Source organism: Chamaea fasciata, unplaced genomic scaffold (assembly GCF_029207755.1).
Source record: "Chamaea fasciata isolate MVZ Bird 193981 ecotype frontalis unplaced genomic scaffold, bChaFas1.0.hap1 SCAF_11, whole genome shotgun sequence".
NCBI lineage: Eukaryota > Metazoa > Chordata > Aves > Passeriformes > Sylviidae > Chamaea > Chamaea fasciata.
Genome location: NW_027094096.1, coordinates 6,149,322 through 6,175,022, shown reverse-complemented (window position 1 = coordinate 6,175,022; position 25,701 = coordinate 6,149,322). Strand labels below are relative to the sequence as shown.

At 45.4% G+C, this 25,701-nt stretch overlaps 1 protein-coding gene across 2 annotated transcripts in view; it reads right to left on the bottom strand.

Annotated features, from left to right (window-relative positions):
- Positions 1–21,376, bottom strand: part of VPS8 (VPS8 subunit of CORVET complex) — a 66,274-nt gene extending 44,898 nt beyond the window's left edge. Inside the window, exons 1-19 of one of the 2 annotated variants that reach the window (XM_066194152.1) lie at positions 21,204–21,376; positions 20,464–20,532; positions 18,619–18,749; positions 17,112–17,205; positions 16,536–16,568; positions 15,096–15,150; positions 11,834–11,958; positions 10,289–10,375; positions 9,231–9,298; positions 8,488–8,641; positions 8,329–8,388; positions 7,436–7,543; positions 6,627–6,707; positions 5,930–6,100; positions 5,176–5,250; positions 4,756–4,791; positions 2,500–2,590; positions 1,374–1,420; positions 390–479 (exon numbers count right to left, since the gene is read on the bottom strand). In XM_066194152.1, the coding sequence (XP_066050249.1) occupies positions 390–479; positions 1,374–1,420; positions 2,500–2,590; positions 4,756–4,791; positions 5,176–5,250; positions 5,930–6,100; positions 6,627–6,707; positions 7,436–7,543; positions 8,329–8,388; positions 8,488–8,641; positions 9,231–9,298; positions 10,289–10,375; positions 11,834–11,958; positions 15,096–15,150; positions 16,536–16,568; positions 17,112–17,205; positions 18,619–18,749; positions 20,464–20,532; positions 21,204–21,311 (1,683 nt within the window). In that variant the 5' untranslated portion in view covers positions 21,312–21,376. The remainder of the gene's footprint in view (positions 1–389; positions 480–1,373; positions 1,421–2,499; positions 2,591–4,755; positions 4,792–5,175; positions 5,251–5,929; positions 6,101–6,626; positions 6,708–7,435; positions 7,544–8,328; positions 8,389–8,487; positions 8,642–9,230; positions 9,299–10,288; positions 10,376–11,833; positions 11,959–15,095; positions 15,151–16,535; positions 16,569–17,111; positions 17,206–18,618; positions 18,750–20,463; positions 20,533–21,203) is intronic. The other variant, XM_066194153.1, reaches the window with a different exon arrangement.
- Positions 21,377–25,701: the final 4,325 nt, after the last annotated feature.

The window sequence follows — 25,701 nt, the reverse complement described above, 5'->3', positions numbered from 1 at the left end:
GAACAAACACAACAAAGTTGTAGGGACTGACTGGCAAAAACCCTGCCAAGCAGCACATCACGCAAAGCATGAAATGCAGCCTGGCCAACACAGAGCACAAACAATGAGGTATCTGACTCAGCTGGTAGCTGGCACAGTTACAGGTTTTCCATATGCCAATGCATATGGAAAAATGCTCTGCTGACACTCCTGCAGAGCACAGAGTGCACACAGGTTTTGCTCTGCCACCCACTATATCCAAGTCCTGATTTTGTGAGTGCACAAACAGGTGAGAGTTGAGCTGAACCACAGCAAGGTTTTTTCAAAAACAGACAAGTAATGTTTGCAGCAAAACAAAGTTAATTTTAAAAGCCAAAAGATTTCTACAAGAGTCTTCTGGAGCACCATACCTGAAAGTGCTGCTCCATAACCTGGATTTTCCCTTGGTCAGGACATTTCTTCAGAGTCCGATCGGTGTAATGGAGGAGGATTTCAACCATCTGAATTACAATAAATAAGAAAACTCATTGAAATCCTATACTGAGGCCTTGCTTGGTAGTACATTTCAGACTGGCTTGGGGGTTGGCAGCACTGTCAACCCTGCTGTCCCATTTTGGGTATGAAGAGCTGTGAGCAGGAAGGAGCAGAGGGAAGAGGCTGCCAAGAGACAGTGGTATGACAATGGCACAGAAGTGCCCACGGGGATACTGAAGGCCTACACTAACTTTAACTGACCATGGAGCTGGGCAGCCAGCCCAACAGCCAGTTTTCAGGCTGGTGAACACATCCTGAAGCACAAGGCTCATCTGGGACATGACTTTACCCAAAGCTTAAGTTAAAGCATATTACACAGTAAAATAACAGTATATTACACAGCTATTACCAGCAAATATAGTAAGACAGAGCACAGCTTAATAATTATTGCAATACGTATGTACTTTAAACACACCCCTCCCAGAAGCAAGTTCCTGTAACAACTGAACTGGAGCAGTTAAAGAGTTTATTCCACGTCCACAAGAACAGAGAGCACAGTTTCCATCCTGAGAGTCAGCAAGTCACATACTGATGGACACGTGCCAAAAAATGGACAAGGAACTCCAGAGTTACCCACACAAAAGGTTTCTCTTCACTGTGAGGGGACCAGAGATCTCCAGGCCTAGGTGACAATGTCACCTTTTGGATTGCTAATGCTGCAGATTTTATCCCCACCTCCACCCAAATGATATTTCCAAGTTTTTTCTAAAATTCTGCTCCCAGTTTTAGCAATAGAGGAACATGTACATGTTCTAGAGTTAATTGGATTAACTCATGAAGGACAGAAGCCGTTCCTTTCAGGAACACAGTATCACACCAGCACCCATGAAAATCCAGTTGGGAAGAGCTCAGGGACTCACTCTGTCAGCAATGACTGCTTTCCTCTTGCTCGTGTCCCCAGTCAAGCCTAGAAAGAATGAGGGAGTGGGGTGAAAAACAAAGCTTTTCCCATCTAAGGGACCAGTAGAAATAAAAAACTCCACAGTTCAGATGCTAATGCAACCACCCTTGAGATGCAGAGGTCAGGATATGTACATAAACAATTTTGTGTTCTACTTTTAGCACCCTCTTCTTCCAAAAGGTTTGTTCTCCTCACTTAAAGACTGCTCCAGCACAGAAATGGCAAGAACAGTTCTGAGTGCTGTTTAACACTGAGAGAACAATTAATTGAGAGCTGTCAAAGACTGTACATGAGGGTAATTGCTGGAGGAGGTCTTGATCCAAAGAAGCTGAATAAAGGGCACTAAAAGGGGAAAATATCATAAATGGCAACTCAGAAAGACAGTTTTTCATTATTCAAAGCATTTCTATCTGCTTTATTGTGCTATATCCATGCATCAAAACAAAACACGTCTTCATATACCAGCAATTTCACAGCAGGATCCTGTCCTGGGAACTTGCATCTCATCTGTCAAAGCCATCAGAAATTATTTGCTGTAAAATCAATGTGTCCACTACAAATCTGACCACACAAATGGCAGTTTCTGGCATAATTAACACACTTCTCAAGCAACCTCCTTCAGAGGAAATGTGGTGCCAAAAGCCAGCGTGATTCTTTCAGTTCTTTGTACAGTCAGGGGAGAGACCTGGATCAAAGCACCTGCTTGGCAGAGCTGACAGAGAGTCACACTGAAAGGTAGCTACAGGTCATGCACGGCCTTCAGGAGTATTTTAGCAGGTTGGATACTCAACATCTGGATCCACTTCCTTCATGGCAAAGTGACAACAGGATGGAGTCATACACAGATCAAGCCTTTCATTTGAAATCAGCAAGCTGCTAAAAGGACTATGGTTTAAAAAAAATTCAAAAACATCAAACTACTCCATATAAAGGTTGCTTCTGCCAAACTCAAAGCAACACATTCTATTTTCTCTTCTTGAATTCAATTCTGTTTTCTTCCCCTAAAAAAGTGACACTCCTGTATGTGCAGATACTTCAAACTATCCCTAGAGGTTTAAGTTAAAAGCAAACAAGGCCAAACTTACCTACAACAGCCTTTGCTTTACCTTCATAAAAGGACCAAGCAAGAGCCAGGGCATCTGTGAGACGTTCTTGTTTCAGAAGGTGGTCAACTCTCTAAAATAACAAGGAATACTGGATCTCAGAACTAGAGAAAAGATGATTCCCTCCCCTTTAAGACTGGCATTTCCCAGTAGAGGGTCATAGTTCCTGACAGCAAGGCAACAAGACACCTCAGAAGCTCTCACCATACTGCAGTAAAGGACAGGATCTCAAAGAGATTCTCTCAAATGGACATTTTCTGCTGGACTAAGAAATGTCAGGCCTCAGTACATCAAGTCCCTACGAGGGGACATTTGAGTAGATGCTTGATGGATGGAGACCCCCCAGCATTATTGACTGTCTGATAAACAAAGGACAAAAAATTTCCATTCCCCATCCTTGCCTCATCACCTGGAGCACATCAACTCGGAGTGAACAACTCCGCCATGCTTTCAGCAAAGCGTGTACTCATCCTACCCCCTATTTTCTCCTGAGCTCACGGTCAGCAAGGACTGAAGTAGATCACAAGTCACAAGAATTTTCTGCTTTAAGGAATTATTAACATCCAAGGTCGAGCACCACTGGCCTTGGTATGATAGCTCAATGTCAAAGAACTGTTTAAAAGAAGAGAGATTCCAGGTCTCAGCCCAGCATCCTGTCCTGCTGCAAGAACTAACTCCCAGCTTCACCTTAATCACCACACACTCGATTCCAACTCTCGGTTAAGCCCCGTATGATAAAGAGGCACAACTGCAACACAGCAGAAACCATATAGTAATTTAGAAAGGGATTGTCTCAGAGCACAAATTGTGTTTGACCTTCGAATTCCAGAAAAATCTGTACCTGAAATCATGGATCAGAACAAGACTCTCCGTTACAGCTTACTAAACCAAATTCAGTGGTGAATGGCAGGAGACAAAACTAGCAGAGAGAAGCAATCTTGGTAACTAAAAGCTCAACAGAGCCCAACTGTTCATATCCTATTAAAGGCCCTGATACAATGTCACATGAAGGAGTTTATAACCATAGATGAGAACAACAGCCCTAAAGCAACCTAAGCAAGAGGAAAAATGGTGAAGGTCACTGCTTAAAGGAGAAATATGAGATTGCATCAGTCTAGAAGCTGATTCTTGATTCATTGAAGCCTTCTACATATAGGCATAAGCTGAATTTACTACTGAAGTTTGCTGATGACCAATTGGCAGCATGTGAGGTAAGACAGAAGAACAGACAGACACAAGAGATGTGCCCCTGAAGCTGGTAACAGAAGAATGATGCTACCCAACAGTACAAGCAACTTTCAGCAGAAATCAGTTTGGCTACAAGGCACTAGTGAATCTCCAGAGTGCCCATGTCACTGGCATCACGAAGCCAAAGGAACAGAAAAATGAGATCTAAGGATGCATGAGAAATGACACATTTCACATAGCAGAGACTGTGAAGAAGGAGTGACACTGTGCGTGGCACTTGTAAGACCTTACCCAGAGCAGTATGTGACAAACTGTTTGCCCATGCCCAAGAAACTGAGCACACAAGACACTCAGAGAACACGGACTACAAATAAAGAAAGTAATCTCACAAGAGAGAGCTGAAAGAGCTCTGCTTAGCCTTGCAAAACAAAGCCTGAGAGAGAACATGCACATACTGAATAAACATACTGCAAAGTGGTGATGCAGAAAGGAAAACAGCTGTTTGATTCAAGTGAAAAGTACAACACAGGAACAGATCTAAATAGATCACTAAGAACTCTAGTGTGGGCACTGATGGGGTTTCAGCTTTCAGAGAAATGATGTTCCAAAACAATCCGCAACCAACAAGGACCTAAAATCCTACAAACTTTCTAGGTAGTCGTTGATGAATTTTATGATGCAGCTCCTGCAGTAGCTGGAGACAAACTCCAGTGAAGCAGGTTCTCTTTCACTCCTGGATGCTTGTGTGGCAGACAGAAGGCTTGCATCACAAGCTCTTCCTAAGTCATGCACTGCACTAGCAAAAGCTGACACAGAGCAAGGCATGATGCCTTTTTTGGGAGAACAGGGTCTCCATTCAGCCTGGAAATTTATGCAAGCTGGAGTCCCAGTGTCTCCATGAAAATCAGTGTATCCACAGCATTGGCTCTGTGTAGCAATCAGGAATCCTGAACACAGTGCCCAGAAAACGTTACGCAAATGCTCCCTCCCTCCTTTGAGCTAGATTTCAGCAATTCAAGCCTAAGCTGTGCAGGCTCCCTCTCAACGTACCTCTCTCCAGCTTCTCAGTGTCAGGACATGAACAGACTAGGAAAGAAAAAAAGAAATTGAAAGTTATTTACTGGCAGTTGTTCAAACAGCCTGTAGTACCCCACAGACCCACCACAGCACAACAGTACAGATGACTAAATAAAGCAACCCTCAAGCAGTATAAATTGGAGCCCAGTTTTAGCTGCTGTCTTATTTTCTTCTGTTTATTCCCTAGCACATTTATAACAGAGACTGAGAAGCTTAGGACAGAGGAGATGTCAGTAAAGTAAGGCTAAGTTTACCCTGGAGCAAAATGAATCAGGATATTGTGAAACTATGACAATGTCTTACTCAGCCCATACCCCGAATTGCCCTTTTCTAGAAGAGCTACCGCCAACAGTGAATGCCCTGTATTCTTATTGAAAAATTCCCCCCACTTACCTTAGTTCCCAGGTAAAAGACCTGACCACCACAGCTGCTGATGGACTGGTAACAAGCTTTCTCTCCTACCAGTGCCTACAGGGAGAAAAATCACATGCAAGTAAAACTGCATTTTGGTTTTTTTTTAAATTTCCCAAGCAACATAAATACACTTCCAAGATCTTTTGTAATGCAGAAATCAAAATGAGGCTGGAGAAAGAACACCACAGATTGCTGGGCAGTAGTAAGTCAAAGAGCTCTGCTGTCACTCCTTCCTGCTTGTGAACCCAGCTTCAAGTGCTGCTGAGCTCTGGCTGCCCAAAGACATGACGAAGTAGGGCTCTGTCTCTGCCCTCAGATGCCAAAAGGTTATGGGGGCCCTTTCCTTGCCACCTGCTTCTTCACGTATCGTCCTCAAGAGCAAATGTGTAGGGCACACAGGTGGGAAGACAACCATTGAAGTGAGAGTTGCTACAACAGCAGTTTGACTGCCAGTAACCAGTGCTCCAGTCTGTGGTGTATAAAGTAAAAAATCTTCTTAAAGAAAAAAGCACATCAGCTTTTATCCTAGACAGAGTATTCCAAAACTTGGTAAAGGAGGAGCAGTTCTTAAAACCTTCAATGCACAAAAAGAAACAGGAGCTGTCTGTTAGCTGCACACATGACCACCATGTCTGACTTCTGAGATGCTCCCAAAAGGCTTTTTCCCTCCAGGCTTCCACTTCGGGCCTATGTTAAACACAGCTGCAAACACAAACAGGCCACCAGTGCCTACCAAGGCCTCGCTGACATTGCCCCCCGTGGCCAGAGACTTGAAGTGGCTGCTGTTGTAGACCAGCTGAACCTCTGAGATCTCGATGGTCTCCAGCTCCTCCTGAGTCTGACGGTCTATGACGTGCAGCTTCTCCACACTGTCCAGCAGCACCGCTGTCCGCGAGTTGATCCACTGCAAAAAGCACCAAATTCCACATTTCAACACTACATTCTCCATTAGAGCCAAGGAAACAGGCCCTGGCCATACCCTGAGTACTCCGACAGGGAATTCTGGGAGAGCAAGTAGCTTTGTTACTACACACAGCCACTCCACAACTGTGCACGTGCATAACTTAAAGGCAGAGATAAGGAGGGTCCTTCTGGAGAGCAATTATGTGGAATCTTCACAGAAAACAGCTGCAGACAAATGGTAAACCATCAGAGCTGTTGTCCTCTTGGCACACTGTTTATGCTCCAGCACACTTTCCATCCAGAGGTGTCAAAGCCAAGACAACTACACTGCCGATTCACAGGTGGTCATCACACTGTGCTGGTTTTCCGGAGTCCCAGGTATAAGGACATTTTCAGTTAGTTATCACCAGATAAACACAGCCAAAAGCACAGAACTAAGGGCTACAGAGATAACATTTACAAGAAAACTAATGCAAAAAAAAAAAAAAAAAAAAAAAAAGTAACCATTCTATAGTACTGAGACTTACAGTAAAGTTGATGAGATCATAGTGGAGGTGAAGCTGCCTCTGCTTCGTGACATGTATTGCACCACTATCATCCCTCTTGACCTAAAAGAGAAATCAGACAAGGCTGATTCAGACTCAAAGACTTCCTTCACTTCAGCTTCTCAGTTCCCACAGCAAACCACACTGACTCCAGGAATCCTGAGCTCCCCCCAGAAAAGCATCTCAGCAAGACAAGTTTAAACATGCACCTTTTATTTTTCTCCCCAGTTTTACCAGGAGAGATGAGGGAGGAGAAAAAGGATTCAATCCAGACAACATGTCTGGGTTCTTAAACAAAGTTTAAGGCCCAACATGATAGCAGAGTTAGGTATTGCTCTCACACTGAAATCGGCATGGAATGGTCTCTAAACAACCATACCTGCACGTGTAACATGAGCAACATGAGCACCATGACCTCAAGTTACACATCAAAAGGACTGAAAGGTCTTTTCTTAGTGTTTTATGCTATTTTTTCCAGACTCATGTTTTAAAGCAAAATTAAGATGGTGTCTCAAATTCACGTGCTCTCCCTGAAAACAATCCACACAGTTATACCTCCAGGAGAAACACACTGCAAATCAGTATTTCTGTAACAGATAAACCTCATACCTCCAGGCAAAGGCACCACTGTAGTTGAGGAGCAATGACCACCAGGCTGCTTTTCCCAGGCCAGTGGGAAGCTGCAGCTGTTCGCAGCACGCTCAGCTACCACACTGTCACTGAGATAGAGGCTCAATCCCTGAATGTGTGGATGAGATGTCTGAAAGCAGCACAGAACAGCCTGGACTCACCAGAAGAAAGTACACGACATCCCCTCGACAGAAGGCAAGCATGGGGTTCACCGAGTTCTGCACAGCCACAAAGTGCCACGCCAGCAGAGGGACACTCGAAGGGTCCATCTGTCACACAAAAAGTACAGCCAGTGGTTAAGGAACACCAGGCAGACCCTCAGCTCCAGGACGTGTGGCTCATCAGCTCCTCCTCACTTCTGACTGTGCCTGGTACACACAGTGGCTGCAAAGCAATTTCCCGGCAGCACTTTGTGCTCTTTGGTCCAGCCACATGTTTGGGAGCAGTGTGTGCCCTTGGCAAAGTGGACACCCAGGCAGAACAGCACTGGTGCCTGAGCTGCTCAGGGTAGATCCAATCCCACACGGATACATGGACTACAGAGCAAGCTGCAGCTTGATATCCCCCGGTCTCCATTCTCCTAACATAACCTATCCCACATCTGCCCCCTGCTGCTTTTCCAAGAGGAATTACGCCATAGTGCATAATCCAGAGTTTAGAAGACTGTTTAATGCTTGAATTCCTCTTGGTTCCTGTCCCTGTAATTAAGGGGTCTGTTGTATGGTCCTAATATAAAACAGTGGCCTCAGTCCAAGGTGATTGTAGCCATAATCAGGTCAACATCCCATCTGTGGGTGCATCCAGACTGCAGCAGGAAAGCCAAGAAGCTGCGGGACTCCCTCCTGGTTATTTGAGAAAATCAGCATCTTCACAGCCTTCTACATCTCCTCTCTGCCACAATCTCCACACACCAGACCCCCAGATTATCACAGCAATTCCACAGTGCTGTGGAAGGCAGAGGTACCAAACACCTGTTCCTGATTTCATCTCCTTCCCTCCAAGAAAATGTTTGTAGCCATAACCCAAAAAGCACCTGTTTGGCTTTATTACTCACACGACCGTAGGGAAAGGTCATCCACACTTTCAGAGATGGCTTCAGGCCAATAACCAGGATCTTCAAGGAAAGCAAGAAGGCAAAAGAAGAAGTCTGAGTACACAGCAGAGAACTCCTTTGTGATCTCTCACATCAAGCCTCCTGCAAGCAGCAAGTTACCTTAGTGAGGGAGGCCATGGCCAGCAGTGAATACTGGGTGATAGGATGGTCTCTCAAATCAACCTTTGCATGTAATGGCTCAATACAGCAAACTTCCCCCTTGGAGCCACTGAAGAGACACCGAGACTCGCACGTCCTCACTCCCATAACTCTCCTGCAAAGAGCAGAGATCAGCTTGGTGGCAGCCCAACAATCTCAGGAGTGATCCTTCATAAACACTGCCTCTAAAAAGTCCCTTGCACAGCTCCAGGGATCATTTCTGATGTCACTGGAGGCAACCCCATACAGCTGCTCAGATACAGACAAGAATTCCTTACAATCTTATCTGACAATAAGGTTTGGGAAATTCCTGGACTTGATCAGATTGACTGTCCATCCTTCCTCCTTGTCCTTCCTCCTCTTGAAAAGGCCAAGAGTAAAACGAGCAGCTACTGCAGGACAGCTCTCACTAATGAGCCAAGGAAAAACGAGAGGCAGCACTTTTGTGACAGCTAACAAGAGCCCACAAGGAGTGCCAAATTCTGGACAATACAGTGACACCTTAACAACTAAGGCTATTCTTTGGCTAGTGTACTGCCAGCATCATGCTTCAGCTGAGAAATTACACTGCAGACCTAAATTACACCTTCAACATTCAGGCAGTAGCTTTATTGGTTTCAAAGCGTTTTTTTCTCCCTAGGTTTTAGAAATGATGACCCAGAATTGGTTTCTTGTACTTTCTCTGGGTAGAGTTATTGTCTTACTTAAATGACAGTTCAAAGACGGAGCCTCCGCTGTCATTGCAAATTGCAAGTGTCGGATCATCTGTAAACTGAGCAGAAAACAAGATTAAAATGGCCCTAAGAAATAAACTACCAAAAAATGGCTATAAAAACACATGCTATGGCAGTACTAACAACACAGAGAGTTCAAACAGTGCACCTACAGAAAAACACCTTTAACATACTGAGTTGAGACAATTACTGGGGATGTTTATGACGTGCAAGAAAAGCAAGGTTTGTGTTTCACCTTCATTACCCCAGCAAGTCCTGTTGCAGATTTTGGTACCAAAGCCCCACTACTTTATGCTGCAGCTCAGCACACCAAAACCTGAGCTGCCTCTAGAAGGGCTCTCAGCCTCAAGCCCATAGGCTGGGGCCAGAGCTGGTGGATGGGCTGCAGTTACAGACACACCCAAAGCAGAAACATCCTGAACTTCTAATGATACTAAATAATTCAGACAGTAGGGACCACAGTCTCGGCTTGGGACACTTATGGAGGCGCTTGCAACCCAGAACCTGTAAGCCCACAAACATCTGAGGCCATGTAAGACAAAGCCAAACTCAGATACAATTTTCTGTGTGTAACAATAACACTACGCTGAACAAGAAGCCATAGATGATTTCTCCTTCAACCCAAAACATTCTCAATAAGCTATTTGAGAAACTGCTTACAGGAGCTACTTCCTACAGCTCAGATACTTTTAAGTTAAAAGTTGGCAAGTCATGTATTCAGGTCAAAACACTGCAAGTTTTAGAGAAATGTGTTCTAACAACTAATTCTTCATACATTTTGGCATTGGAGAGAGGAGTTATAACAGACAACAACTGTTGTTTGTTACAGTACAACTCACAGCCAAAACTATTATGTCAGTATACTCAGTTTGATTTTAAAATAGAATTTCTGCTCATTATTCTCATCTCTGGATACCACTGCCATAGGTAGCTGCTCTCATCTAAAATCTAGAAGAACTGCACAAGGCAAGTCACCACATCTGACTGAACAAAACTGGGATAAAAGTAGTACATTTAGTATTTATTACCTTGATGTGCAAAATGGCTGTTCCTGGAGGGTGGGCATCTGTTATTGATCGCAGCAGCTTCCCACTGGCCAGATCCCACATGGTGATCTGCAAACAGATTGTGCTCAGAACACATTCACTGCCAAGGGGTTCTCTCCATCACCCTCATGCATTACAGTACAGTGACAAATGTCTCTACTGACATTACCACCCTGAGTTAGTAGGGGTTTCATATCAAAGAAAAGTGACCGGAAATCCATTCCTGTCCTGTTCCTCCAAGCAGTTCGCTTATCTGCTAAGAGCTGACACCACGTCTTATCTCAACTCTGAATCATGTCCTGCTGGTCAGCTCTTCCCACCAGCCCAATCTCCCTCAGCTCACAGCTATCTGCCCAATAAGAACACTAAAGAGTGTAAGATAACTTCGTTACCACCCAATAAGTCCAATGTTTCTCCCTCACAGAACCAGTGAAAGGTGAAAAATCTCTGCTAACATCCCTGAGCAAAACTCAAGCATCTCCATGGCTACCGTGAACCTTGTCCCTCCTCTCCTCCTGAGCTTGCTCAGTGTGACAAGGCAGGTAGGAAGATAGACCTTGGCTTGTACTCAATATTCAATTCAAGCCATTTCTCAGCTAAAAAGCAGGAAGTCCTGAACTGCTCATGCATGACTGAAGAGTACTAACTACTCACTGCACAACTACCCAGGAGAGCTGAGATTACAATCTGAATAAAACTTTTTTTAAGGGAAGCAGTACTTTAAGTGATCCTATAAATCATCTATCAATGCATCTAGACCATATGCTTCAGAGCTGGTGTTCCAAAATGTTTTATCTGAGGATCATTTAAAACCGGCTGCTGTACTGCATGGATTAAGTATTTCCACATGGCCTGCAGCAGGCTGTCATTTAGTCCTACCACAGCCACAGGGATGTGTTTCATCTACTATGAAGGTGAAAGCCAAAGGAGCAAAGGGAAATGAATGTAAAAAGAAAAAGTAGCCTTCTTTGTACTCTTCTAAATGTTACCAAGGTAATGTCTACATATTTTGGTTTAGTCTTGTTACTTTTGTTCAGGAATTGCTTTCTCTCCTTTGGTTCTGAGAAGGGCTTAAAACTACAACAGACAACCCCTTTTCTCTACATTCATAAGCTATGCTACTTCTGTCATACATGTAAGGTGTTAAAAAATTAACTTTGGGGTTACATACAAGTTTCAAGAATTTCAAGTCATCACCACAGTAAAAAAACAGTTTTAATTACCACGCACAGACCTCAGAGAGTAACCCAGAAAGACTAAACTGCTTGTCCCAGTGAGCCACTGTATATTTCAGTTTAACAGGAATTAGTTACAATTAATTGAACCCTTTGCTATATTCTGCATTACTCACTTCCTCCACAGAAATCTGATTCAGAAGGAATTGGCTGCCCCCAAAAACCTCTGGGCACATCACACTGTATGTGCTGCTCCTGAGCACTGAACCAGCCAACACACAGGTTGGCTGTGTGTTGCTCCAGGTAACCTCTCAGGACAGAGCACTGGAGCAGCTCATCCTTTGGGAATTACCTGTCCTTTTGCAAAGCCACAGAGCAGCCTGGAACAGTCATTGTTGATGCTGAGAGCAGAGATGGCCCCGTACTGGGCCCCAACCGCGGTGCTGCCCAGACACAGCCGGAGAGCCTGGTTCTGATCTGGAGCAGAACAAGTGGGAAAAAAATCAAAGGAAGAGCAATGGTTAAAATGAACATCATGAAATCATTTACACCTACAATTCACCTGGGGTACATTAACAATTCACAGACTTACAGTTAAGTTCTTTTAAAAAGGGGTTTATAAGATGAGAGCTCATGTTAGAACAGAAAGAGTAGGACACTGTCGTGCAGGGAAATACAAAAAATATTTTTAAAAGTACGAGCCAGGGACAGGAAATATGGAAATGCAGAAGTATTACATATTAAAAAAAAAAAAACCTACTAGAAAAATCAAAGCAGTATCTAGCTTTCCTTTTACTATTCTGCATTGGTGCTTCAGTTGCAGCAATGAAGATGACAAAACTAATTCTACCTTCTGAGCCTTGCATTTCTGCATTTGAACATCAACTACAAAACTCCAACATAGGCTGTTGGTAAGGGAAATTTTATGTCATATTTTAGTCTTATTTTGTAATTTTACGCCTTGGTTTTGTTGCTAAAGGCCAAAGGCTGGAAGGAAAAGGCCCTTTTGTCTCCAACCTGCACAGTTAAAACACCCAATGAATTCTGGTGCACGCAGCTCTTAGTCTATAAAAGAACTCCTTCCCTGAGCCACAGGCTGCTGCAAAGAAGGTGCCACTACTTGCAGAGCCTCCACAGAGACTGTGCTGCTGCAGGGCCATGCCCTGTCCACCCCTGCACACCACAAACCACGGGCACCTCTGTCTGTGCCAAGTTCTTGGAGGCTCCCACCATGAGAGACTCACAAGTGCTCTACAAGATGCTGCTCTTCATGAGCTTGGATGAGAATCCTCTGCCTGTCTTTGGTGCACTGCCCTCAAAAGCTAAGAAAAATGTTCTGGAGCTGCCTTTTCCACCTGTCTCCACTTTCGTCCTGCTTTTGAGCAAGGGAGTGGGAGAAGAGGCTTTGTGAGGACTATTGGAATGAAAACTACAGGGATATGAAATACATCAGAAGCACCACAATAACACTGTGTGCAGGATTCACCTACAGCAAGGAAGAGAAAGGATTGGATCAAGGAAACAGAGCTGAGCACCAGAAATGCCCAGGAAGATGTGCCCAAGGCATGGGTAATGTTTCTCCAAGCTGCAGCACCGCTAGGAATGTGCTGGCTGTGAAACAGAGCATGGATGTATCCTACATTTCTTGCCCAAAGTGATGCATTTATCAGTCTGTTCAGACAGATGAGAGTGGGAGTCACCTTTCAAATCCCACCTGTTTGAAGAGGCATGAGTGGAGTTCAGAAATAAACACCAGCAAGAACAACAACTGAACTCCTGGATTACTCTAAAGCACTGCTCACGGTGAGGAGAAAACATTCTTAGCCATGCAACTAGGACACACCTTGACATCACTGCGACAGGGGTGTTCATTACAGACATCAGAACAGGTCAAGGAAAAAGAAGATAAATCATGAAAGATTTCCATGGGAAGTTCAGAGAAAGCAGCGCTACAGCTGGAAAACAAGCTTCACAGAGAGATATTCTCCAAATGGTGTCAAGATCCAAAGAAATAATGCCTGTTCCAGAGGCCTGGAAATGCGGTTCATTTACAAAAATACCACCTGCTAACCATAAAAATCTCTTTGAAAATAGAGGAATATTGCAGCTCCTTATATTAAAGGTGAATGACTTCTTCATTCGTGGAAGAACCCTCCATTTCAGCCTAAGCCTGTCAGTGACTCCATCAATAATCTGTTTCCTCTCAGGCATGAAAAAGGAGAATCCTCCACAGCTTTCTCTGAAAAGGTTTTACATCTTTATACGTATCCTCACAGGAACTTTGCAAAGCCATTTTCTTTTTCCCTCACCAGCAATATCAATTCAAAACAAACAAGACCCCTATTGTATCCCAAAATTAAGTGATTTGTATGACCAATCCAGTACTTGTTCTTGCTTCCAGACAGTAAAAAGATGACATACAAGTAAGAGCCATTAGATAAGATTTTTTAAAAAAACCTCAACTATAATATGGATGAAATTGTTTCCAAGGCAAAGCAAGAACAGAAAATCAGTGAGCTTCTACTAATAAGCTGGCAAAGTAATAAAAATAGACAAAAGTAAAAGGTTATAAAAGCTAATCTTATGATTTTCCAGACTTGTATTTTCAGCTTGGAAGCAAGGCACATTTAGGATTAAACATAAAAAGCTTTTGCCAAATTCCTGAAACAAAGGTGGCTATCATTTGTCAAAAACGTTTTTAATTTTTCAATTTACATAAGGCAATTCTTCATCTGAAAATCTCCTGGCAGTAACTGTGTTGCTCTCAGAGTCTGAAGTCAAAATGAGACGGCGCTTAAATACAATTCTGCACGTACAGAATAAAGACAAGTCTGTGAATGTGAAAGAAGTCATCTTCCAAACCAAAGAAATCAGCATAGCACTGCAGAAGTTGACACTGCTCAGATCACTGGGTCCTCATCAAGATGTTTTCCTTATGTCCTGATTTTCCTGAGTTTGAAAGACCTGCTTGATTTTCTGCAGAATTACTGACACACTATTAATTTCATTAGGCACAGTGCCAGGAAATGCTCTGGGTGGATGGTGATCTCCTGGAAGAGCCCTGTCCTGCCCTGAAACAAACACCCTTAAAAACAGCTATGGACCTGCTGCCCTAGGACATTATAAAAATCACATTTATCTGCTCCTCTACTGTCCCTGCCTGGAGAATTTGGGAGTGCGCAGTGCACATGCACCCACTAAGCAATTCCCAACAGCATCATCCACCGAGTGGTTCCTGTACCGCCTCACTGCTGAGCTGCCCCTGAAATCCTGGCACAGACAACATGCAACCCGGGCAAGCCCAGGGGCTGGTCATGCAGGGACATGCACACAGCAGTGGTACTGTACCTTTGCCTTTCAGTCCACACAGAAAGGGCCAAAAGAGGAGAGAAAAAGCCAGAAATCAATATAAAGGGAAGGAGTGAAGCAATGAACAGCACATATGCGACAATCTCCAAAGAGAGAGAAACTTCAGATTTTGCTGAGTGTTTCCTTTGGTTAATGTTCCCCCTTCTGATTTAATCAAGAAATGATGCTTTGATGGTTAGTGTTCTAAAATCAGGCAGCTTAAAAAGTCAGCTTATAAAAAACTTGACACTTTATTTTTAACTTACCAAATATCAGTGCTAACCCATGGGAAGTCCCCACTGCTATCAGATTTGATGCGGCCTGAAAGAATCATACAGGAAGATAGAAAGCAGAGGATACATCATTCACAAATCCACCACTTATCAAGCAAAGTTTGCCAAAAGGGGAAGATTTCAAAGGTTTTAACTTTTTCAATTCTTAAGTGTCAAGCACAATTCCTACATGAAGACAGATAGGTACTACACCTGAACAACTGTCACACAGATTATCTCAAGATGAGAGGGCTGCTTTTTCCTTGGCTGTTTGAAATTCAAATGCTCAGAGTGGTACCTACAGCAAAATTTCATTAGTCTAAAGCCAGTCTGACTCTTTTGGTGTAGTCGCTGAATATAAATACTTGGGATTTTATCCTAAATCAGCTGCTACTTGCACATCTGAACTCTTCTAAAACCCTGGCCACTGCTGGTCCCCTGAAGAGCAGTCCACAGCAAGCCGGAGACTCCCACTTCTTTCCACGGGGAATTAAACAAATCCTGTCAAACATATCCTCCAAGATCCTACTGCACTCGCAAACCTGCACTCAATGAAATAAAACCAAACAGAAATCACATAATACTGTAGATGTATTCATCTTGTTCTACTTTTTATTTCTTAACAAGTCTAAGTCAGATTAAAAACAATCAAATGCCTTAATGTCTGGATGTGTAAATACCAGTTTTTATTCTATGTACCTATCAGTCACAGCATGCTACCAACTTCACTGCACAGTCTTTTGCCTGAGAAGCGACTACCTTTTCCTTTTCTTTTTTAAACAAAAATATATTTTCTTATGGGCTGCTGTTACTACAGTTGAAGTGATTGAGCACATCTTTAGTTCCTTTGTAAAACATTAAAACTCACTTCACGAGGGAAAAACAAATATTGATTGTATTTCACCTCATTAAAATGTTTCTCTTCTCTTTTACTACAGGCAGTTTCACTTCTGACATATTTAGACATGATCAGCATGCTTGACTTCAACAACACTGATGCAAATTGCTAAGCAGGAGTATCCTTCAGACAGCCTTTTAGTTAATACTTCAGACAGAGAGACACAGAAATTTTGAACCCATCACTTGGAGCACTCCAGTTTAAGTTTCTATAAAAAATGTTAGGAGTCAAAGCAATAACTGGCAAAGAAGAAACAATTAGGGAAATTCAGTGTGCTCAACAGATGGGGACAGGTGAAGTGCTCAGCTACAAAGCCCTGGTGATGATATAAAAAAGGGAGGGTGTGGGGCTTGCTCAGCAGAGGGGCAGTGAAGGAAGGCTGGACTCTGCCCCCAGGGAGCTTTCATGCTGCTCCTCCCACTTCTCACATTTGAAAAGTCAAGGATGATGCATTTATCAGCTGTCTTAAATTACTGCTTTAACAAATTAGCATGAAAACTAAATATACAGTCCTTGAAAACTGTGAGAGTACTTACAATTGCAGTGGGCAAGCCAGCATCCACTTTGTCCTGGGGAAACAGGAGAACCCATGAGTGAGACACAGCTCCCAGACTGTGCATGTCTAATAATCAGAACAACTACAAAACACAGAAAAATCAACACCAGCTGCATTTTCATGGCCCCACCAGGGCAGACAGAGCTGAGGGAACCACTGGCTAGAAACACCCAGAAACAGAGAGGACACAGAATATCCCAAAATTCCATATGAAAGCTCCTGTGCTCTTCTCAAAGAGCCATGTGCCTTTTGTAGGCATTGAGCAAACCCAGTTCCAGCACACTTTCATGTTATATGAACATTTCCCACCAAGTTTCATGACATCCAGCAACACAAACCAGTGCTAAAAGTGACCCACCACATCACTGCTGCAGCAAGTCAGCTAAGCCCTGATTCATTGCTGCCTAGGGACTACTGGTTAGTAGTTTATGCCCCTAACATGGTGCTACACAGAACGAACAGTAGGGCCAGGCAGGACAACACACACACCCTCACCACACATACCAAAAGAGTTTCAAATTTTTCTTAGTGGAGGTGCCCAGAAGATGACACTTACTGCTGCAGACACTATCTGGGCAGAAATTCCCTTCAGGAGTGAGAGCCGTATCACTGATCCATGGAGTGAGAGAGAATCTGGGAGTTTTTTCTTCCTAAGGAATTAAGAAACAAACCAAAAAGCATCAGAGCAGAATAAAAGCTTGGAACTTTGCCTTACCCACAGCTAAGCCAGCAGGTAAATTCTGCATACACCTGTAACTCAGGCCGTTTCCATTCTTCTTCTTGGGGCCACAGAATGAGATAAGACATGAAGTAATCAGCAAAGCCTGCTCTGCCCTGCTGTGCCTGCACACAGTTTGATTTTAATTCATCTCCTGGAGTAAAAAACTTAGTTCTTCAAACCAATGGTCTGTTTCAAGTACATATCTGCAAGCCTTAGAATTCACTGATACATCCTGAAAACAACACTTCAGCTCTTTCAGTGAGTGAGGAAGTTTAAGCCTGTAAAGGTGAGTATCTACGGAAAAAGCTCAATTGGAAAAGGCTCAATAGCAGAATACAGACCCCGAGGAAAACTGGGCACATGGTAAAGAACGGCCTTCAATTAACACACAGCTCACCTGATAAGAAAGCTTAAGTGCTTCTGTTTATGGAGAAAATGTTTTTAAAAACAAAGTAGTGCAGGAGCAGTTATTTCAAAACAGCACTGGTTAACTCCAGCAGGCAGGACAGGGAAATTCCCCTGCAAAGCTGCAATTCTGTTGCTCTCACACCACCAGAGAGCAAATTCCCAAAACTACCAGGGAAACATTGGGTTCTTCTCTCTCCAGAGGTGCACAAGCAAGCAACTACATCAGAGGTTCACCAAACATGTTGCTAGTAGCTGGTATTATGGCAAAGGACCCATAACCATGGCAACCAGCCTTACCCAGAGGTGACAGGAACACCTCCAGGTTGTTCTGCATACTCTGTACTGGAAGAAGTTTAAGCCACTCCAGGTAACATTTCTCTCAGTAAAAACAATCTTGTTTGAAAAAAGAAGGGACAAAAATTCTGTACACCACCATATGCCAACATAAACCATCAGACTTCAGAGTGTTTATGTCCTGTGCAACTACTCATGGCACACAAGGCAGCCATGGGAGTGGCTCAGGCCACCATTTGAGTAATTAATGACACACACCAGCAGTATTAGAGCTAATTATCACATTTTAGATGTCAGCATTAGTAGTCCACTCACAGAAGTGACAGCAGTTGCCTTTTACAAACAACCACCAGCTGCTTGCAGACTAGGTCAGACACCCCCTTGAAACATTTTCTTCAGTCACCACGATTCAGTGCTTCAAAGATTCCATCAAAATTTGGAGAAATTTAAATAATCCATCTCCCATAAAATGCTGTGATTGCTCAAACAGGCCAGCCCTCAGTGCCTCCAGAAACCCCATCTTTGCCTACATGACCCTGGAGGAATAACTGTTTTGTGAAAAAGGAGGATTTGTTTCTAACAGATGTAAGCAATACCCTTCACAAGTGGTCTGACCTCCCAGGGCAGGAGGCTGCAGTACCTTTTCAGGTGTGTCCTGTCCCCACTGTCAGAGCTGGCCACAGATGAGGTGTCATAGGAGTGTGTATCCGTGTTATCAATGTTCAAGAGAAAGGGATCCTCCAAAATGAAAGACTCTTCTTCATCATCAGTCTGGAGGGCGAGAAGCAGCACAGCTTGCTAAATGCTCAAAACTCTCAACAGCATAACTGAAACGTTAGCAAAGCAGCATCACCTCAGCAGGCAAATGGAGAGAGAACAAAGCCTCATATCTAAAAGCCAGAACTATTTATTACTTTACTGGGCTGATTCTGTGAAAGACTCAGTTTCCAGAATTCACAAAAATCACAGAAGTGGGCTGGAGAACAAGTCAACTAACCTTTCCTCTCCAAATATTATGTACTCCATCAAAACTTTAATTGACCTTTAACACAGCTGTTTCCAAGTCTCCAAATTGCCAAGAGAAGGCCTAGAATTATCATCATCTACTCCAGCACTTCACCAAGTTGCACTGAGAGCCCAGAAGTCCCTCCAGCTGCCACAAAAGTTGATTTTGCTCTTTTCTCAGCTCTTCTGCTTGCAATGTCTCTCTCCTTTCAGTCTTAGCCTGGAATTTTCTATTACAGCTTTTCAAAAAGCCATTCTCCGTGATGTGCTCTAAAACCAGTGCAGCTCCTCTTGGTCTCTCAGCACAAAGCCAGAGGGAGCAAACACAACCCCCCAGCTGATACCAAACAAGCAGGGAGCAGAGCAGCTGCCCCTCATTTCACTTACACCTGGCAGCCCTGTGCTCATTAAGCATCTCTTTCTGAACTGCAGCAGATTGGTCTTTTTGGCTCAGACAGGTTCTTCTCTGCTAAAATCCTTTTCAGGAGATGTTTTGCCAGTCACTCCCAGGCTGCATTTACTGAGATACTGCAATAAGACTTTGTCTGCACTGAGCTATATTTTCTAAATTATTACCTCTCTAGTTGAAGACTTGGAATCTACTCCTCTGACATGGATGCCATTGCATGTCCTTACAGTTCAAGATGACCCTAATTTACTAAACTTCTGCTGCTCAAGGCACCAGCAGAAACAGGACATAGCTACCCCTACTATTCCTCTTGCTCCTACATTGTCTCCGTTTGGAATACCTTATACTTGTGTTTTTAATGCAGGTTTTTAAAGGAACTGTCACCCCTGGCAGGCTGTTTTCCCCTTCACACTAGCTTCCTAGCAACCCAGCCACCAGTCTCCTCATGTTGTTAAAAAGCTTCTTTTCTTGAGTTTATCTTTACTTGCATGCCCTTCTTCGCATTTCTAAGGACTGAGCACTCACACAGCTACTGCAGAAACACACAGAGTTGGATACAAGCGAGACAGTCAGATCTCTCCTGCAAGGTACCACAGGTAACATCAGAGGCTGAGACCATTCACTGCTCCTGCCAGAGCACTCACTACATGCGTGAAAGGAACAACAACAAATGAAGCCCTGAAGAATCTAGCTCTCATCTCCTCCCACACCTTCAGAACTACTCTGAATACTCGACAATTATTTTTAGCTAAAAAAAGCTGTTCAGTGACCCTGACCTTTAATAGGCTGCCTAGACTTCAGGTGACTCTCCAGATCTACAGACAAATGTGCTTGCACTTGATGAAAACATTTCATGCTGCAGCTGTAGATATTTTAATTGAAAAAAACCCCGAAATTCCATATGACACACTGTAGAGCAATTACTTCACTGAGCATGCACCTGCTGGCTATCAGCATCAAGAAACCATGAAGCTCTACAATTTTGTTTTCCAGGAAAAACACTGTAAGAGTAGAGGAAAAGGAGCATGTGCTGCTTCACCTGACCTCTCCCCTGTCTGATGGATCACTCACCTCATTTAGGATGCTCTCCAGAGTTGGAGGGGTATCAACTTGAGGAATGTCGAATTCTTTGTCGTCAATCTGTACATCAGAAACCACAGCCTGAGTTTGGGTTGCCTCGTTTTTCACACCTACTCCCCTTCCAAACAGCAAAAAAAAAGCAGCTATGCACACACGCCTCTGCCCGGAAAGGCAGGCAAGAGCTCCGAGGGCAGGGTCACACACAGCTTCATCTGGCTGAGTGAAGATAATATTTCCTTTTTGGAGGCTGTGTGAGACTTATTTCCAGAAACAGTCATAGAATACTTCTGTTGTTCTGAGAGTAAACACGCTCTTGCAGTAAAAAGGATTTTGCAGCGAGACAGAAATTAAATGACTGACTCCATACCTACCACGTAAGGCACCCGCCATACAGAACTTTTGGGGGTTGTTGTGTTGTTGTTTTTTTTTTTCTATATACGGTGAAGCACGCGAAATTCATGTAAATGACAGCGACAGTGACCCCTGCCACCATACTGGAAGCGGCACAGATCAGGCTGGGACGCCCCCGCCCACCCTCCCTGACAGGAGTGTGAAGGGAGCCGCCGACCGTCGCTCACGGGTGTGCGAAGGGAGCCGCCGACCCTCCCTGCGTGTGTCTCCGGGACCCACCGACCCTCCCTCGGCGGACCCCTCGGCCCTGCAGGAAGCGCCCGGACAGGCGCAGCCCCCGCGGCCCGGCCGCGCCGCCTCCGCGGCGGTTCGGAACGCACCAGCTCGCTGCGAGAGTCCAGCTCACGGTCGAGCTCCGCCACGCTCAGCCGGTGCACGGGCGGCTCCGGGCACGGCTCGGCCTCCGCCGGCTCGAGGGCCGCGGCCATGGCCGGGCCGGCTCCGCCGGGACTCGAACCCGCGACCCGCGCCTCCTCCCCACGCAGCCGCAGCGCGGCGGGGCCGCCCCCGCGCCGGCCTTAAAGGGGCCGCGCGCCGCCGGCGGGGCCCGGCGGACACCGAGGGAGGGACGCCAAAGGACACCAAGGGCACGGAGTCGGTGCTGCTGCCACACGAAAATCCTGTATTTATTAAAAAGCTCGCATCTGCTCCACGCTTGTCATCCCCGAGCCGATGGGTGCGTCAGCCTCCGAGGGAAGAAAATGGACAAATTTAACAACAGGCGCAGAAAGGAGAGGCAGACACCAACATCCCTCACGCCCCTTCATCCCACGGTGCTTCAGCTAAAGCCAGGAGGGTTTTGCTTCTGTTCCCACATTCTGGAGCCTAAGATCTGGTGTGCTCAGGGCCGGGATGTATCATTGTCCCAGCAAAGCCAAGAAAAAATGTCCCTTTTAGGAGAAGAGGCAAAATCCTTTGGGAATTCGTGGCTAATTTTAGACAAGGCAGGAGATGGTGTAAGCAGATCTGGAGCCCAAGCATCTGTGTTTTCTTTTAAAAACCACCTGGAAACAGAAAATCATGTGGGGTCTCCAAGAGCCCTTGCCAGGCCAGAAGGCAAGGGGGGCCAAATGTAACATAAAACACATTGGAAGGATAATTACCCCCAAGTTTCACAATGCCAGACACCTAAACTATGCTGGGCTCTCGTTTGTGTTTCAAGGGGACTCTCCCCGTGTGCCCAGGTGGAGGAACGGTGCCCCAGCAGCAGCTGAATCCTTGCTGAAGGTTCTAGTTTTTAAAGATTCCAACTCAAGGCAGAAACATCCTACACCTGTGCCTTGCCTTACCTGTTAGTCCTTCCCATTGTACCTCCTGAAGGGGAGCTGTGCTTCCCTGCTCTCTGGAGAAGGCTCTGTCTGGCACCTAGCAGCAAGAGCACATGGATGAGCCAGGAACATCCTGCACCTGCCCTCCAGGTGAGCCTGTGCCAGCCAGGGCCCCACGTCCCCCTGAGCAGGGACAGCCCTCCTGCTGTCCTGGGCCAGGTCAGCTCAGCAGGGACAGCAGAGGATCTGCCTGTCCAGGGTCATCTGCTGAGCTCAGTCAGTGGACAGCAAGAGCTGGGGGAAAAGCATTCCCGGGAACAGGGCAGCAATGACAGCAGAGAGCTGCAGGCTTTAGAGATGCCTTAGGAGCAGCAGGTCACACAGGTAAAACAGTTTTGCTCCTCAGAAATGTCGTTATGTTAGACCACATATACAAAGCCAGTCCCTGTGGTAGTGGCTTGGGAGGTTGGCTAGGCAGGGGAGGGGATTTTTGCAAGGAAGTGGCTCTGCTTTAGAGCTATGCTGGCCTTGCAGAGCTGAACCTCTCCTCTTGCATGCACACCTACAGGTGTTTGAAGCTTTGGTGACCCATTACCACCACAGGCTCTCCTCCACATAAACCCTTCTTTTCTCCTGCCAGATGTTCCAGGATGGTCTTCTGCAGCAATGGTGCATCTGCTCCTCTTACCACAGCCACTAATTCTCCTCCCTGGAAGGTGTGGAAAGCAAATCAGTCAGCAAGTGCTCAGGTTGTGCTCCCCGGGCTCTGGAATTCCCCACAGCAGCACATCACCCACAGGCCCTCCTCCCCTCGGAGCTGCTCTACTCCACAACAAGAGGAGAACCTTGGAACAACTTTTTTTGTGCCTCCTCATCAGTCTCAGAATGAAGCAGTGCACCTTCTGAGAGGAGTGAGGTCCTGCAGAAGCAGCAGGCTGAACCTGAAGACTCCACAGGGCAGCACACTGGCTGTATATACACTTATCTGCACAGCATTTGATTACCAGCAGATACAGAGCAAATAAAACTGTCCCATCACACATTAAAGAAATAAAACATCCTCCCAAGAGGACTGTTGTTCCCACCAGCAGGTCATGGTTATTGCTATGCAACCACTGGGAAAATAGTTTCACTCACTGTATAAAAGAGAAAGACAGGCTCACATTGTCCTCTGTATTTTTCCAGAGCATCAATGGAATCAACTTCAGCCTGAAAGGAATGTAAAATAAAATAGGTGTTTCTAGAAAAGCATTTCTGCTCCAGAGGGATGCACACACAAGTGCCTGGAGTCAGACACCCTCAGCTGGCTGGTACTCACCCCCCACACACAGGAAAACACCTCTGGGTCCCAGACTTAGGGGACACAATGACACTGGTCAGAACCAGGGGCACAGCCAGCTCACAGCTCAGTTCCAGTGCCTGACCCGCAGGTAGGTGTCACCTGCAGGAGCTGGAGCAGCGCTCCCATGGGACAGGGATATCTATTCCCAGAAGCTTGCCTGGCTGAGTCCCAGAGAAAAAGCCTGAGAAGGGAATTCAGGGCTCCTGCCCATGAGGACTAAGAACTGCCAGGAAGAGCTGCAGCAGCAGCAGAGACGGGAGGGCTGAGCCAGGAGAAACCTCACTGCTCTTGGCTCTGTCCTCAGTCCAGAGCTGCCACAGCCAGGAAAGGCACCAGAACACAGAATCACCACATGCCTGAGGCAGGGAGAGACTTGTGAAGGGTTCCAGTCCCAGACCCTGCCCAGGGCAGGGCTGCTCTCAGTGGTACAGGAGGTTGCTCAAGGCTGTGTCAGCTCTGAGTTTTTCCAAGAATCAGCTCTGCACAGCACTCTGAGAACTTGTCCCAGTGTCTTACACTCCCACCTGAATACTCTTCTATTTACCCTTTATTGGACTTCTCCCTGCTGCCACTTATCCCATTATCTCTTGTCCTGTTGCTGTGTTTCCCTGACAGACATCAAACTCTGCCTTCTCCATAGTCCCCCCACTGGACATCTGTCCCTTTTCCTCTCCAGGGTGACCAAATCCAGCTCCTTCAGCCTCTCCCAGTACATCAGAGGCAATATGTTAATGACTCTGTCTAATGTTACTTGCTTAAGTAGAAATCTGAAAAGCACAGAGCAGTTGAAGCCTGAAAATCCTTAATTATATGAATTCTTATAGATATCCCCAAGCCCCTGCGTGTGGCAGGCTCACTCCCAGCAGCCTGAATTCCTGCACTGCTACGGTTTGGGCTAAATATTGGAAAGATAAGTGATTTCAGCCCTCAGACCTCAACTGATTTCAGAGGACTGGGTATTTCAAGCAGTGCCAAGTGAGATCTTACCACAGCAAAATGCAGGAGATCACTGCCAACTTGGTTCCTGATTTTTTGGAACAGATTCACCACGGGTTTGCATGGACCACACCAGGCTTGAAACACATCAACAACTGTAAGCAGGAAAATAGGTCAGAATGAGATATAAATGGGTCAGACACAGACCAATAGATCACATGCTAGAAGGGCTGGATTCAGCTCTGAACTGGAAACCCTCCCAAGGTTTGAAATGCTGCATCAGAGGACAGAATTACATTTGTTACAAAATAACAAGTTAAGAATGATGTGGAGGAGTCTTAAGTAGAAACATGGACATGGCTGTGACCTTGGAGGTAGCAGATTTCCCAGGGAAAACTGCTGCACAGAGGTAGAGCACATGAGGTTTTCCTTGGGAAGAATCTTGGGAGCCAGGGCTGTTCCTTGTGCTGGGGACAGTCCTGTTCCAAGCAGTGGAGACTGGACCAGCACTGCTTGGATTGCATGATGACTGTCCCACATAAATGAAGAGGACTACAACCTCCTGCTGGTCTTAACTCGGTTAGAATATTTTTTTCTTCCATTCAGTGTAAGGGGAATGGAGAGACATCCTTAACACTAATAATTCCTAACAGTCCTGGTGTCCTTTTAACACAGAACAAGAGCAATTCAGTGTGCTGAGCAAACCCTTACCAATGAGTCCTTTGAGACACAGCACTTCTTCCCAAAGCTCCTGGCTAGTAATGTTAATCTGTGTGGAAAATTGAAAAACACAGTAAAAGCCACAGTAATTCATCATGTACTATCCAGTTGCTGCAAGCATATTGACAAATCACTGCAGAGGGACACACCTGCCTGAAGAGGCATGACCTGAGCACTCAGGAAACTCCACTGACTGTGATTCTCTCACCTCTGACCAGCTGATCGGGATGTCTCACAAGATCCAAGGAAAGGCAGAGGGAAAGGGCAGCAGCATCCAGCCAAGGGCAAGTCCTCCCCTGTTTAGTGGCACTACTGGAACAGTGGCAGCCTGGGGATCCCAGACTCAGTTTGCAGAGAGTTGTTCTGGGGGTTGGCTGGGGCCCCCAAACTGGGATCCCAGACCCACAGCCCCTCGTCAGGATCTCCATCTGCCTGCCCAGAGTTCCAGTTGAACCACACCTCGTTCAGGCCCAGTCCTCACAGGGTTTATGAACCACCTGATTCTCCAGAACCAGTTTCTCACTTCGCCTGCACACAAAAACTTCTAGTTGA